Source organism: Carcharodon carcharias, chromosome 3, assembly GCF_017639515.1.
Source record: "Carcharodon carcharias isolate sCarCar2 chromosome 3, sCarCar2.pri, whole genome shotgun sequence".
Taxonomy (NCBI): Eukaryota; Metazoa; Chordata; class Chondrichthyes; order Lamniformes; family Lamnidae; genus Carcharodon; species Carcharodon carcharias.
Genome location: NC_054469.1, coordinates 76,551,642 through 76,568,230, shown reverse-complemented (window position 1 = coordinate 76,568,230; position 16,589 = coordinate 76,551,642). Strand labels below are relative to the sequence as shown.

The following is a 16,589-nucleotide window of genomic DNA, read 5'->3' as shown; positions in this document are numbered from 1 at the left end:
TTGAGAGATGAAAATTGGCCCAATGTGTCACACACAGTGCACTCAAAAAGAAATGCAGAAAATAATGAGCATCTAGAACTAGAGGGTCACTGTTTAAAAACAGGGAGTTGCGCATTTAAGACAGAGATGAGAAGAAATTTGTTCTCTCATAGGGTCGTGAACCTTTGGAACTCTCTTCCTCAAAAGGCACTGGAAACAAAGTCTTTGAATATTTTTAAGGCAGAGCTAGATAGATTTTTGATAAACAAGGGGGTGAAAGGTTATCAGGGGTAGGCGGGAATGTGGAGTTGAGGTTAAAATCAAATCAGTGTGATCTTATTGAATGGTGGAAAAGGCTTGAGAAGCAGAGTGGCCTACCCCTTCTCTTCATTTGTATGTTCATATGTTTGTATGTTCGTATGTAAGTAGAAAAGTCAGGATGACTGAGCCCAGGCAGAGGTTTCAGGGACAGTAGAATCATGGGGTTCAGGATATTAAATAAGTTCTATTCACAATCATTTCTCTACAGAGTTTGAATCAATTTTCCTTTAAAACTGAAAGAAGGGATATCTTTCATTTATTTTATGGTCATAAGATAATTGAAGGAGTTTGAAAATCTACTTTTACTTCCAGGTGAGTGAAAAGCTGAACACAGCTGCACAGACGGAAATAAAGATTAATGCCGCTCGTGAGGAGTATCGGCCTGTTGCTTCACGTGGCAGCAACCTTTACTTCCTCATTGTCGAAATGAGTCTAGTGAATGTGATGTACCAGACATCACTTCGACAGTTCCTGGGTATTTTTGACATATCCATGGAGAAATCAACAAAATCACAGGTCACCTCTAAGCGAATTGCTAACATCATTGAATATCTCACCTATGAAGTGTTCAGATATACAGCTCGGGGACTGTATGAGAATCATAAATTCCTCTTCACTCTGCTTATGGCACTAAAGATTGATCTACAGTCCAAGAAGATCTCTCATGAAGATTTCCAGACTTTGATTAAAGGTAACCTTCACTAGTTAAATGATTTGTAGAGTATCTATGATAAAATCTATGTTGGAAGCTAAACTTGTTGCTCAATACAGAAAGCAGCTGACAAACAAATGCCAAAAATTGTTTATTTGGCTTTAGATCCAACTAAAGTGATAGAAGTCTTTGACTAATGACTACTCATATTGGATAAAAATCTTTTTCATCCTCATTGTTCCTTTGAGTGATTGACCAAATTAGCAGATGGTTCTGAAAAAATGGATTGCTGAACACAGTACTAGTTTAATCCTGGTAATTTTTGAATGTCATATTATACAGTGTAGGTATTAATACATTCATCTATTTTATATTTGGGTTAATTTAACTTACTTAGAATCTCTTTCAGGCACAAAACATAACACCATGTAATTAACAAAGCAGCATTAACAAAGCAGCATGATCAACTGTAGATAAAGGTAAATGCTGGGAACAACTATCGTTTGTACACCAAGTATAACGAAAATTAGGCCACTAATTGAGGGATAAAGATAATAAAAGGAAAAAGAAAGGCAACAAACCCTAAATAAAAGGACCCTTTCCAGAGATGGCAAAACCTGGAACAATCTTACCCCAATAAAAAGGAATTTACGTTTTATCAGCACTTTGAGTTCTCTAAATATCCCAAAGCACTTCAAGCCAATGAATTGCAACTGAAGTAAAGTCACTGTTGTTATGTGTGCAGTTAGAAGATACTGTCATGTAGCGGTTATATTATAGGGCTGGAAATCTAGTGAGTTCAAATCTAACCACATTATTTTCTGATGCCACTTTCCAAAACAGTGCTTCTGACATGTCTTCCTTCTTCCTTAACCGAGGTTTCCCACTCACAGTGGTCGATAGGGCCCTCAACTGTGCCTGACCCATCTCCCGCACCTCTGCCCTCACACCTTCCTCTCCCTCCCAGAGCCATGATAGGGTCCCCCTGGTCCTCACTTTTCACCCCACCAGCCTCCGCATTCAAGGGGTCATCCTAACAGAATCACAGTGCAGAACAGCTCCTTCGGCCCATCAAGTCTGCACCGACACATGAGAAACACCTGACCTACCTACTTACTCCCATTTACCAGCACTTGGCCCATATCCTTGAATGTTATGATGTGCCTGGTGCTCATCCAGGTACTTTTTAAAGGAAGTAAGACAACCCGCCTCCACCACACTCCCAGGCAGTGCACTCCAAACCGTCACCACTCTCTGGGTAAAAAGGTTTTTCCTCACATCCTCCTAAACCTCTGCCCCTCACCTTGAAGTTATGCCCCCTTGTGACTGACCCTTCAACTAAGGGGAACAGCTGCTCCCTATTCACCCTGTCCATGTCCCTCATAATCTTGTACACCTCGATCAGTTCGCCCCTCAGTCTTCTCTGCTCCAATGAAAACAGCCCAATCTTCCGCCATTTCCGCCAACTCCAGCATGATGCCACCACCAAACACATCTTCCCTTCGCCTGCACCCCCCCCCACCCCCCCACACCTTCCACACTGTCAGTATTACTTAGGGCACCCTCGTCCACTCCTCCATCACCCCAAACACCTCAACCTCTTCCCACTGCACATCCACATCCCCATGCAATCGCAGAAGGTACAACACCTGCCCCTTTACTTTCCCCCTCCTTACCGTCCAAGGGCCCAAACACTCCTTTCAAGTGAAGCAGCATTTCACTTGCACTTCCCTCAATTTGGTCTACTGCATTCGCTGCTCCTAATGTGGTCTCCTCTACATTGGAGAGACCAGACACAGACTGGGTGACCACTTTGTGGAACACCTTTGGTCTGTCTGCAAGCATTACCCAGACCTTCCTGTTGCTTGCCATTTCAACACACCACCCTGCTCTCATGCCCACATGCCCATCCTTGGCCTGCTGCAATGTTCCAGTGAAGCTTAACGCAAACTGGAGGAACAGCGCCTCATCTTCTGATTAGGCAATTTACAGCCTTCCGGACTTAACGTTAAGTTCAACAACTTCAGATCATGAACTTTCTCCTCCATCCTCACCCCTTTTTTATCCCCTTTTTTCAATATTCATTTTTATATTTTTATTTTTTTATTTTTATCTTTTTTGCACTTATTTTATTATTATTATTTTTAAAATTTATTTTCATTTTTATTCATTATTTTATCCCAACCTTTTGGCCTATTTTCAATCTTTTTTCCGACCATCGTCCCTTCCCCCTACCCCACCCCCACTAGGGCCATCTGTCATTGCTCATGTTGTTCTATCCAGAGTGCTTACCCCCTGGTCTGGCTATTATAACATTCTGCTTTCTATCCTTAATGTCACCATTAGCACCTCCTTTAGCCAGTACCACCACCATCAACACCCCTTTGACCTTTTGTTTATGACATCTTTGGCAAGCTCTCCTTTGCTTCCACCTATCGCTGGCCTTCTATCCAGCTTCACCTGCTCCACCCCAGTTAGACAGTATAAATTTCACCACATTTTTACTTCTTATCTCTGAAGAAGAGTCATTTGGACTCAAAACATTCATTCGTCTTTCTCTGCACAGATGCTGTTAGACCTGCTGAATTTTTCTAGCATTTTTTGTTTTTGGTTCAGATTTCTGGCATCTGCAGTGTTTTGCCATTATCACATCATTTTCTGAATTTGAATTCAGTTTGTAACTCAGTATTGAAATTAAAGAAAAAACTTTTGGATTTTCATTGTCATTTTCATCTTAATCTGGTTTGGTCTCCATGCAATTTCAATACCGCACCACAATGTGGTTGATTCAGGTACTTTCTGAAGTGGCCTATCAAGCTACTTAGTTGTATTAAAAAAACTCAACCAGTGGTTTAAGAAGAATGTCCACCATCATCCTCTCTAGGCAACAAGGAATGGGCAATAAATGCCAGTCTTTCCAGCAATGCCTACATCTAGAGAATGAAAAACTGGCAGCCAATTTGCACACAGCAAGATCCCACAACATCAATGAGATAATCAATTTGTTTTTTGTACAGCTTAATAAGGGATATTTTTTGGCCCAGACACCAGGAGAACTCCGTGCCATTTTTCAATAGTGCCTAAGGATCTTTTAGTCTACCTGAACAAATAGAAGAGTAATACAAAAGTGAGAACCAAGAGAACAAAAGAAAAAGCTAATAAGAGGAGGAAGGGAAAATGAGGATCAGTGGAAGCAAAGGGCCAAGCTTCAAGTGTAATATTTAGTTAAGTAAGAAAAAAGAACTTTAAACCTGCAGACTCTGCCACTAAAAGTTCCCTGTTAAAATATATTCATAATTTTACTGTGCAGCTTTGAACATTCTCTCTCCTCCTATTACCCTCTTAATTACCCTTGAACATTTTTGCAGAAATTGGATGACAAGTGAGAGTTGGGGAAAATAAAAACAGTTCAGATAATCTTCATTAATATTGTTGATCCTTTTAAATTGTATCTTTAAAAATATTAATTCATATGATGTGAGCATCGCTGGCAAGGCCCGCGTTTGTTGCCCACCCCTAATTACCCTTGAGAAGGTGATTTTAAGCCGCCTTCTTGAACCACTGCAAGCTGTGTGGTGTAGGTACTCTCACAGTGTTGTTAAATAGAGTTCCAGAACTTTGACCCAGTGGTGATATATTTCCAAGTCAGCATTATGTGCTATTATACAATCATGCCAAGCTGATATTTAACCCTAGCTTGGGAGACCAATGGGCATCATTGCCGTGGGTCTAGGGAGACCCTTGACAGTCAGGGCGAAAAAAATCCAGTTTATGAAATGAATATGGTCCAGATCTACACTTGCCATCAATTTTGATTAAAATGAGTAACTAAAGTGTTATATTGCCATTAATGATACTGGAACATTATTGACTTTATGGATGAATGCATGGGGGAGTGGTAAAGTAATGAATCAGTGGTTTGCTGTCAGATGGTTTTACACATTTCTGAAAGTGCTTGTTGAGCTGTTCTATGTCTGCAGAGCACCAGTGAAATGACACTCATTCCTCCAGCAAGGATATTGAGAACAAGGTGTTTTAATTGAGGGATTAACTTTATTCACTGATCAATTGATGAAACTGTATGTTTTAAATACCACGTCTAAAGAATTAAATGAGCTGTTAAATTAACATATTAGCTTTACTCATTGATCCTGAGGTATGTTGAACTTTATACAGAAGTAGAATGAAAAGGTAGGAACACATTTGCTTGACTGAAAGTTCCGTTCAGGTAGATTCAGTATGAAGATATTTTACTTTTAGAAAAGGCAGACATAGAAAAGCTGTCCCCATTTGCTGATAATAAAAGGACTAGAGAACACAAATTTAAAGTTTTAGGCAATTGTTACAGGGGGTTGTGAGGAAGGAGTTTTTTTAAGCAATGAGTGGTAATGACTGTTATGTCACAGTGGATGGTAAATGCCAAGCTGCTCAAAACCCAGAGGGAAACTTGAAACAGCTACCACAACTGTTTTGCAATTTGTATTTTATTTTGAGATACTTGCCCTGAATTTAGTAGTAATAAGTCCACTGAGTCTTAGAGGCTTTTTTTACAAAACTAAATTAAACATTTATTAATAGAAAAAAAGATGTTAAGCACATGCAGAGGTCTACAAATTACTACTATATTAACTCCTAAATCCCCTAATTAATCTGACTCAGTTACTCATCCATCAAGGTAACAGTAAAACAAAATAGATTTCAACAGAGTTAGGCAAAACACATAATACCCAGGACAGTGTTATTCAAAATGAGTTTTTTTAGCTTTTGTTCCTATAAACAGCAACTTGATGCATAGAGCATGGAAGCTTTTCACATTTGTGTTAGATCTTAGAATGCCATCTCCCTTACATATAACCTTATCTCCTTTATACATGTTTCTCCATTTTTAATGTAAATTCCATTGTTCCAATATGTTTTTGCAACTCTACTTTTCTCACAATATAAATCTTTCATAGTACTCACATTATCAGCAACCTTTGGGAAAAATAAACACACTGTTTGGCTTAGCTTCTTATGGCTAGGTATAGCATCTTATCATCTCATTGAAATTCAAACTAATCTAATTTATCAAAAAATGCAAATGTTCCTCACACCTTACATTCTAAAGCTTCAGCCATTTTTACGTATTTAGCATTTCAAAGCCAGTTTTCCTTTTGATAACTCAAAAGCTCCAGACCAGTTGCCTCCAATTCAGTTAAATCCACCACACAGAGAAACTAATCCAACCCCAACTATTAACCTACCTTTACAATAAATCACAATAATATTATGAAAATGATTATATTTTCATGACAATGACCCACTGCCTATGAGGGTGGTGAAAGTGGAAATGATCAATGATTTCAAAAGAACATTTGTTTTTTTTTACGTGTATCTGCACAATATTTCCTTTCTTCTGGGGAATAATGGGGTGGAGGTAGAAGGATTTCCAGGAGGCTCTCAGCACATTGAACCATCTCATAAACTCTCTTTCTATGGCTAACAAGCCCTGTTATGGGATTTGAACATAAAACTCCTGGCCTATGGGTAGGGACACAACCACTGCACCACAAGACCTCCTCGAAAGGAAATTGGATGGGCACTAAAGGGAAGTAAACTTGCAGGGTTATGGGAATAGAATGGGGAATGGGACTGAATGAATTGCTCTGCAGAGAGCAGGCAAGAACTTGATGGGTCAACTAGCTTCCTTCTGTGTTGTAATGACTCTATGATTTTATGATTTTACCTTGACTGATAATGGCATTAAGTGCAATGAAAGATGATTATCTTCCAAAAGGAAAATGGCTGAATTATCTTTGGATTTGGCCTTGATAATTCATGCCTTTCAGCTTTGTAGACTATGAGGTTTGTTCCTTTTGAGGTGCTTCACCGCGCTGCAATTTATTGGATGAAATATCACATCATATCTGTCAATTTGATAATAAGAGTAACACTCTGGCTGCAAATTTCCAAAGATCTTCTGGTTCATTCCTACTGTAAGTCAGTTGAGGGTGTGGCCAAATGCCCACAAAAATGTTAGGTACTGATCTCTGTTGCTTTTATCCAGGTGCCTTGTTTAGCATAGCACCATTGTTCATCCCAAGAGAGCTGTCCTCAATCAAGAGTTTGCTTATGTCCAGCATGGGATCTGTTGGGCATATTCCTAGCAAGAGGGGGCATCCTGGCCTCTCAGATGGCAGAATTAGGGCCTACCAGGAAGTTCAGGTCTATAAACCTTGATCTGGACTTCCAAAGTGAACTGCAGCTTTAATTTGTGACTCTTTTCAAAAGTGGCGAGCAATAGACCCAAATAAAAGGTTGCAATACCTGTAGCTGCTGGAGCAGTATGGATTGATGGGCATCCATTGTCATATCTACCCATCCCTGCCATGAAGGGAACCTGAGATCCGCCATTTGCTGGGGTGCAATGGGATTATTCTAAACAGGGAACCACCCTTACATACTTTTGTGGGGATTCCTAGCAGAAGAATCCCGGTGCTTATAAATGGACTGATGATCTGTGGATGTTGAGGATCTGAATCCTCTGTTTCATTCCAAATTAGATTTTTTCTTTAGGCAAAAGAGACAACAATTACCTGCACATGCTTGGAATTTGGTCAGGCAATCTCAATAAGATGCCACATAATGAAGCTTTGATTATCTGCTAATTGTCATTATCTCCCATAGGGGGCCCCTCTATTATAGCAGTTAATGAAAATTTCACTGAAATTTTAGAAAAGAAAAGACATGCTACCAATTATGGCAGAAAAAGAGAACAAAGCTCCATTGACATTTTCACTTAAATTCAACATGATATTAAGACCTGGAGGGTACATTTAGTCTTCAGTGTTAAAATCTGCATTTGTATGTATCCCAGTATTATATATTCAGTGTTTTGCACTAAATTTAATTTTCTGCTTTTCTTCCTTTAATATATTGCTAGCCATATACAAGTCCATATCTGAGGGGATCAGCATTTTAAAAAATTCTGTGTAGGAATCTGTTGTCCATCCCTAATTGCCTTTGAGAAGGTGATGGTGAGCTGCCTTCAACATAACCTTGTTACAGTCCTCTTACCTGTGCTAGTGGTTAGAACAAAACTTGTTGACAAGGGGTACTCATCAATCTACGCGCTGACCTGCGTAATCTTTTGTTCTTCCCATAACATTTGGGTACATTTTTACTCTATCCACATCCCAAATTCCCATATACCCCCACCAAAGGGTGGGTGTTGAGAAGCCAGAGTCCCCTCACCAGTAATCTATTTTCTCCTCTGATTCTCCTGTCCTGTTTCCCTCAAACAAGGCACTGTTTGCTTTCAAAACTTAATGTTTTTAAATATAAAATTCTAAGTGACAGAATATATTCTGCCAGCTTGCCTCTCTGTTTTTCTCTCTCTCTCTTTCTTTGTCACACAGGTATTAACAATTAGTTAGCTTTTAAATTCAACAGTTTTTTTTGGATAATGAAAGACTCTGGGTTTGATATTAACCCCAACACAATCAAAGGAGAAGGTCCAAGGGCATTAAAGGTAAAAAATCAGGGAACATACCAACAACTGCTGCATGTGCATCTGCTGCTATTTTTGTGGTAGTGGATCAAGAAAAGTGTCTGTGTTCTGCTTTAGAAAGGAGGGACACTTCATTATAAATCAGGCTCCCACTGGAGGACTCAGAGCCTGATTTAATTCTAACAGTTAACACAAGAATTTCCCAGGGCTTGGGAGCAAAATGGAGATAGGGGCAGCCAGCGTCAAAGCTAAATGCTTTTCAGAGCACTCCTTGTGAGCTAGAAGAAGCAGGAGTGCTGCCCCCGGCCCCTCAAGAAAACCTTTGGCCCCATTTCTGCTGATCGTGGCCTCTCTGCTGCCATCATTTCTGCTGATCGTGGCCGCTCTACTGCCATCAGCAAACCCCAGTCTCTGGTGTTGTAGGGTGTTGGATGCCATTTTCTAAGTATTAATGAAGTCTTTGTAATCTTAAGTAGGTCAAATGTAAGTATTTATTAACTACAAGAACTATGTACATATACACAGTAAAGGGTTCAAGCTAGGAGCTGTCTCCTTGCTTATATTGCACATGGCTTTATCAACACTAGACTGAACCTTAGGTGCGGATCATGTGTTCTTTTACATCACTGTGGGGCGGCATTGTACTCAGTCCCACATTAACCCTACATGAGACCTCCCCTCAAGTCTTTATTCAATGTATTTCAAGTTATTCTAGTTTACCCCATGTATTTATATCATTTACTACCCTCAGGTCCCCACTTCAAATGCAGTCTGGAGGCCTTATAAACCTTCCATTTCTCATTTGCACTACTGTCAGAGGTATGATAGGCTCTGTCATTGTAGGTAAACTCTGTTGATTTGGAGATTGTTCTGGCATCTGGGTATCTTTTTATTCTTTTTCCATTCCTTGGTATTAGAGCGCTTTTTGTTGACTCGGCAGTTGTGGTAATAGGTGGTTGTTGCTCCATCCGGTTTCTTGTGGGGTGGGCAAACATTGTGTTTGTCTCCATGTTGTTTTTTCCTCTTCTTTTGTCATGTGGGTTGTTGCAATATCCTCTGTGACAGAAGATGGCCATTCCTGTTATGAGGATGTGGTTTTCTAGTAGGGTCACCTTTGCGTTTGGCTGTGTGGTGTGCTGCCAGCAATGAGCAACTGCTACTTGGTTCCAGCATCATCTGCGGCACAGTCATGCTTGCTGGGATTTGCAGCGTTTGCTCTGTAGTTGCAATGTTGACATCATTAACAGTTATCAGAGCTGGAGACTGAGGCCCTTCTGGTTGTTAGTTGCTCTCTTGTCTATTCTCCATCTGAGTGGTTGGCCGGTCTGACCAATGAGGGCTTTCTGGCACCTGTAATGACAAATCTGCTCTGCAAAGAGAGAAGACAGTTCAGAGCTGAAGTCCCAGTCAGGTAATCCTTTCTTGTTTGAGCTCGGGAGCTTCCAGTTCTGTATCATTTACGACAGTGGCTGTCTTGACTTCTTCTGCCATTTTGAGGAGACTCAGGATTACACAGGCATCACTGCTCAAGAGAGAAAAATACTAGTTATGGATGACATACTTCAGCTTGAAGATTTGTTTGCCACTATACCTTAGTGGTTCCAGAAATATGCCAATGACCGGAAGTCAGATTCCGCCTGGCCCATAGTGTACATATGAACATACAAACAAGGAGCAGGAGAATGCCACTCGACCCTTCGAGCCTGCTCTGCCACTGAATAAGATCATGGCTGACCTGATGGTAACCTTAAATCTGCATCCCACCTACTCCCCGATAACCTATCACCCCCTTGCTTATCAAGAATCTATCCACCTCTGCCTTGAAAATATTCAAAGACTCTGCTTCCACCACCTTTTCAGGAAGAGAATTCCAAAGACTCACGATCCCCTGAGAGAAAAAAATCCTCCTTATCTCTGTTTTAAATGGATGATCCCTTATTTTTAAACAGTGGCCCCTAGTTCTAGGTTCTCCCACAAGAGGAAACATCCTCTCCACATCCACCCTGTCAAGACCCTTCAGGATCTTATATGTTTCAAACAAGTTGCCTCTTATTCTTCTAAACTCCAGTGGATACAAGCCTAGCCTGTCCAACCTTTCCTCATAAGACAACCCATCCACTCCAGGTATTGGTTTGGTAAACCTTCTCTGAACTGCTTTTAATGTATTTACATCCTTTCTTAAATAAGGTGACCAATACTGTACATAGTACTCCAGATGCGGTCTCACTACTGCCCTGTATAACTGAAGTATAACCTCCCGACTTAAGTAGTCAATTCCCCTCACAATAAAAGATAACATTCATTTAGCTTTCCTAATTGTTTGCTGCACCTGCATACTAGCCTTTTGCGATTCATGCACTAAGACACCCAGATCCCTCTGCATCTCAGAGTTCTGCAACCTCTGGTCTCTGGTGTGGTCTCTGTTGTTCGAAGCCAGAGGCCTTTCAGCCACAGTTTTTGTCCAATAGGACTATAACACTGGTTCTGGTTTCCAACTTTGGATGTTAACCAAAATGTCCACATTCTAATACGAAAATCCAGGATCTTTGACCTCACCCAAGAAACCTGGCTGTGTGTCCTCTTGGTGTGCAGTCTCAACCTCATGAATTATCTTTGGGTCTTCTGTGTGTTTAGATGTTTTGGCTTTGCACAGTTTGCTGAAGTGACCAATCCTGTTACATTGAAAGCATTGGACTGAAATTGCAGGACATTGATCTCACCTGTTGGGGCACTTTGCTCTACAGCATGGTTGCTCTACTGGTTGGTTAGGGTATTGCTTCCCTTGGCCTGGAGTGTCCCTGCTTCTGTGCTATTTAACTAACTTGCCTGTGGAGTTTAGTTTCTCCTCTTAAAATGGACCTGTGCTGCATACGGAGTTCAGACTGCCTAACAATCTGGATAGCTTTCTTGAGAATTAAGTCTTCCTGTGCTTGCAGCATGTCTGAAAGTGTGTCGTCCGCTACCTCTGCAACTATTCTGCCCCTGATAAGTTCAGATTTTAGGTCTCTGTGTTCACAGCCTTCCTGTACAGATCATTAACGAATGAGTCGACAGGTTCTCCTGGCTGCTGGACATGCTTATTAATTTTAGCCCTTTTGAGGATTTTGTTGCTTCTTAGATTAAAATAAACATCAAATGATTTTGGTATGTCTTCAACTTCAGCAGATGACTTGTTGATTCCTTGTCTAGCAATAATATCGTCTGCTATCAGGCTTACTGAATAAAGCAGTATGTCAACTTGGTCAGCTTCTGTCTCTTTATCCAGACCTGAAGCAATCATGTATCTAAGGAATCTTTTTCTTCAAAGACCCCAATAACGTGATTGATCTTGGCCTCGGATAAGTCCAAATTGACCTGGAAAAGTGGATTTCTGATCCATAGTTAAAAATGTTAAAATGTAGGTTCAGCTTTAAGAAATTCAAGATGGCGTCACTGTTTGTTTGAAATCAAAGGGTTCATCCACGACTGCTAGTTTGGTGTGGTCCTGCTGCAATGGTGCTTGCATTGAGCCTTGAAAACATTTTAAACAAAGGCAGCTTGGATCGACTAGCTGCAGACTTCTCCGTTTCAGCGCTATTGTTCAGGGCCGCGAACATATCAAATCCTGGCCTTTACTGGTCTTTAAAAGCTGGTTCTTAAGTCATGATTCTTCCAAATTAGTTAATTTTTAAAAATTCCTTTTCAGCGCGAGCATATTCAGGCGTCAACTCTGGAATCCGTTTTTTCCGACAAAGTTTTTAGATGGCGATTTCTGACCACTGAACTATTTAAAAGTTTCTCAGGACTTGCTATATTTTGGAATTTAATTTTTTTAGCCCATCTCTGCTGGATCTGCTGACTCTGCACTCTTTGAGTTGAAGCTGGACTTCTAATAGATCCTGTGAGTCTTCTGTTGCAGTGAAGAATTTTAAATTTCTGCCTTCAGTTTCCAAGCCTTTCATTAGAGCTTTTTACTGGTGATTTCCCTCTGCCCATCTGCTTCTTAAGCTATTATTCAGATCAGAATGCTTCTTTGAATTTTTCTTTAGTCTTGCAGGATTTCAGTTTTTCTTTGCATTTTTTCCGAGGTTTTGGGTTTTTCCATCCACTGCCACCATGTCGTAGGGTGTTGGATACAGTTCGATAGGTCTTAATGAAGTCTTCGTGGTCTTAATTAGGATAACTGTTTGTATTTATTAAATACAAGAACTATGTATGTATATACAGTAAAGGGTTAAAGTTAGGAGCTGTCTCCATCCTTGCTTGTGTACACAGCTCTGTCCAACACTAGACTTGCCCCCAGGTGTGGGTCATGTGTTCTCTTATATTCCTCCTTGGGTGGTTCTGTACTTAGTCCCATGTTAACCCTATGTGTGCCAGACCCTTATAGTACATTAGGCCTGCTGCACTATCACTGACCCCTACCAAGCCACTTCTCTAGCTTTCTTCCCAGCAATCAGCCAACCTGACTACCCTCAACTTTACATTGCCAAGGACCATCCACAAAAGTCCCTAGCTGTGGTTTCCTGCCATCTGCCTTCCTGCCATGTAGCCAGCCAGTCTATCAATCTGGTCAGCTGCCAAGCGGTAAACAGAAGAAAAATATGATGATGAGGTCATCCACTTAAATTCTGCAGGATGTAAGCATTCCTGGGGTTTCTGGATTTCAACCCACTACCATGCTGCCCTATACCCTCCCCACCTCCCTGTAAATGCCTTAATCATGCTCTTACTTGCTTTGCCTGTCTGAGCAAATTTTCCATGCTCGCATCAGGCATCATGGTGGGCATGAGCGGACAATATGGCGGGAAGGCCAAAAATCGGTTTCACGCCATTGTGAAACCACTTTGCAATCATCTACTCTGCCCATCAGTGGCGGGCCGCGTTTTCTGCCACATGTCGGGAACTTCATTTTAATTTATCTGCATCTCATTATAAGCCTTGCTTGCTGAATCATCCCCCACACTGGATCATCCCAGCTGACATGTTTCACAACAGTATTTATAAGGCGTGCACCTGGCGAGCTGCACTTCGAGGGGGACTCGGAGGTGAATGCACAGTAACATTACACAGCGCTCGCGAGGGTCACATGTAGGATTTCAAGGATGAGGTGCCGCGCATTCAGACGAGGGCACAGGCAAATTGCATTGTCCAGGCTGGCTGACAGTGTGGTGCTGGGGCAAGGGCTTCAGCACGGTTGGGGCGAGTTGGGGAGGTGGTGGACAAGGGCTGCACTGCAGTTGATGGTAGTACACAAGCATGTGCAGGGGCTAGGATGGGAGAGAAATGGCTGCGCATTAGGGAAACCTTGTATGAAGTGACCACCCCTCTGCAGCTGAGACAGTTCAGGCACAGCCACATTAATATGATTTGAGTTGGGCATCTAGCTTATCTACACACTCAAGCAATGCAGAGGCCTAAAAGTGCCACCAAATGCTCCAGAGATTTTCACCCCTTGGGCACAGACTGTAAACTAATGAGCATTTTAGTGGATTGCAGAACAATTGGACAACTGGGCATTTGTACAGTCTCCTTGTGAAAGCTGGCCATGGAGCAGTCACTGGTGGAGGCACTCACAGCATCTTGCAATGAATTACCCCAGTTTGGACCAGTCTCCCCCATGGTTCAAACTAACAGTGCAGCCGTGCAGTGCGGGTTAGGAGAATGCCTGCACCTGAGCTGAGAGCACACCATGGAGTCCAATGGGCAAGGCTGCCACCAGTCGGTCAGGTGGAGTAAAATGGAGATGGGTGAGGATTAAACTCTGGCCATCCAAGTGGTGGCCAGCACTCTCCAGGATGCGTTAAGGGGCCTTTACACTTAATTTAAGAGAGATTGTTAGTACACCCAAGTGAACCCACGGGTCTCTCTCTTTTATCCTGCAAGAGGACAACATCAGGAAGCCTGGTGACATTGTATGCTTCATGATTTACAGAAAGTGGAGACAAATTACAGAATCACAGAATTCTTACGGTGTTAGAGGAGGCCATTTGGCCCATCATGTCTGCACCAGCTCTCTGAGCATTTTAATTTGGAGCTGATCTTCTGCCTTTTCCCTGTAACCCTGCACATTATTCCCATTTAGATAATCTTGAATACCTCAATTGAACCTGCCTCGACTACACTTCCAGGCAGTGCATTCCAAACGCCGTGTGAAAGTTTTTTCTCACCTCGCATTTGCTTCTTTTGCAAAACACTTTAAAATTTTGCCCTCTGGTTCTCGATCCATTTATGAGTGGGAATAACTTCTCCCTATCTACTCTGTCCAGATCCCTAATGATTTTGAAAACTTCTATCAAGTCTCCTCTTAGCCTTCTCTTCTCCAAGGAAAACAGTCCAAACTTCTCCAATCTTTCCTCATAACTGAATTGTCTCATCCCTGGAACCATTCTCGTAAACCTCTTCTGCACTCTACCCCATGCGTTCACATCCTTCCTATAGTATGGCACTCAGAACTGTACACAATACTCCAGCTGAGGTCTAACCAGTGTCTTATATAAGTTCATCATGAGCTCTCTGCTCTTGTACTCTAAGCCCCTATTAATGAAGCCTAGAAAACTATATGCTTTAGAATCAGCTCTCTCTACCTGCCCTGCCACCTTTGTTCTTTGTACCAAAGGAAATCATCTCACACTTCTCCACAATGAAATTCATCTGCCACCTATCTGCCCACTCCACCAATGTGTCAATGTCCTCTTGAAGTTCTACACTGTCCTCCTCACAGTTTACAATTCTCTCAAGTTTTGTGTCATCCACAAACTTTGAAATTGTCCCCTGCACACCAAGATTTGGATCATTTATATATATCTATATATATATATATATATATATATCAGGAAGAGCAAGGGTTCCAATACCAACCCCTAGGGAACTCCAGTACAAACCTTCTTCCAGCCCAAAAAATACCCACTAACCATTATTCTTTGTTTTCTGTCCCTCAGTCAATTTTGTATCCACGTTGCTATTGTGGCTTTTATTCCATGACCTATAACTTCCCTCACAAGTCTGCTGTGTGGCACTGTATGGAGCGCCTTTTGTAAGTCCATATATATATATATATACACACCACATCAACGGCCTTGCCCTCATCAACCATCTCTGTTACCTTTTCAAAAAACTCTAGCAAGTTAGTTCAATTTTCCTTTAACAAATCCATGCTGACTCTTCCAAATCAATCCATATTTTTCCATGTGACTATTAATTCTATCCCGAATAATTGTTTCTAGAAGTTTCCCCACCACCAAAGTTAAACTGACTGGTCTGTAATTGCAGGGCAGATCTTTAGAACCTTTTTTGAACAAGAGCGTAATGTTTGCAATTTTCCAATCCTCTGGCACCTCCCGCGAATCCAGGGAACATTGAAAGACTATTGCCAGTGCCTCTGCAATTTCCATTCTCACTTCTTCAATATTCTTGGATGCTTCTCATCCAGTCCCAGTGCCTTATCAACTTTAAGTACCGACAGCTTATCCAATGCCTCCTCCTTATCAATTTTAAACCCTTCTAGTGACTGAGTTCCCTCTTCTGTCACCATGGCCTGGGCAGCATCTGCCTCATAGGTAAAGACAGATGCAAAGTATTCACTTAACACTGAAACCATGCCTCTTGCCTCTATATGTAAATCCCCTTTTGGTCTCTAATTGGCCGTAATCATCCTTTTACCACCCTTTTACTATTGATTTGCTTATAGAATACTTTGGGATTTCCTTTTATGTTAGCTGCCAGTCTCTTTTCATAAACCCTCTTTGCTTCTTGTATTTGCTTTTTCACATCCCTTCTGAACATTCTGTATTCAGCTTGGTTCTCAATTGTATTTGCTACCTGACACCTGTTGTAAGCACACTTTTTCTTCTTTAACTTAATTTCTATCTCCTTTGTCATCCAGGGAGCTCTGGATTTGTTTATCCCACCCTTCCCTTTTGAGGTAACTTGACTGTGCCCAGACCATCTCCTCTTTGAAGGTAGCCCATTGTTCAGCTACTATTTTTCCCAACAACCTTTTGTTCCAGTCTGTGCGGCCCAGCTCTGTTCTTGCCCCATTGACGTCTGCTCTCTGCCAATTGATTATTCTTATTCTGGATTGACCAATGTCATTTTCCACCGTCATCCCAAACCTGCTCACTGTCCTCTAAATGTTCCCACTGTCATTTGATCTACTTGGCCCACCTC

The 16,589-nt window shown here is 41.5% G+C and overlaps 1 protein-coding gene across 1 annotated transcript in view; it reads left to right on the top strand.

The window, feature by feature from the left end:
* dnah5l (dynein, axonemal, heavy chain 5 like) overlaps positions 1-16,589 on the top strand; it is a 504,419-nt gene that overhangs the window by 386,128 nt on the left and 101,702 nt on the right. The window contains exon 66 of the mRNA XM_041183960.1: positions 613-991. Coding sequence (XP_041039894.1) covers positions 613-991 — 379 coding nt within the window. The remainder of the gene's footprint in view (positions 1-612; positions 992-16,589) is intronic.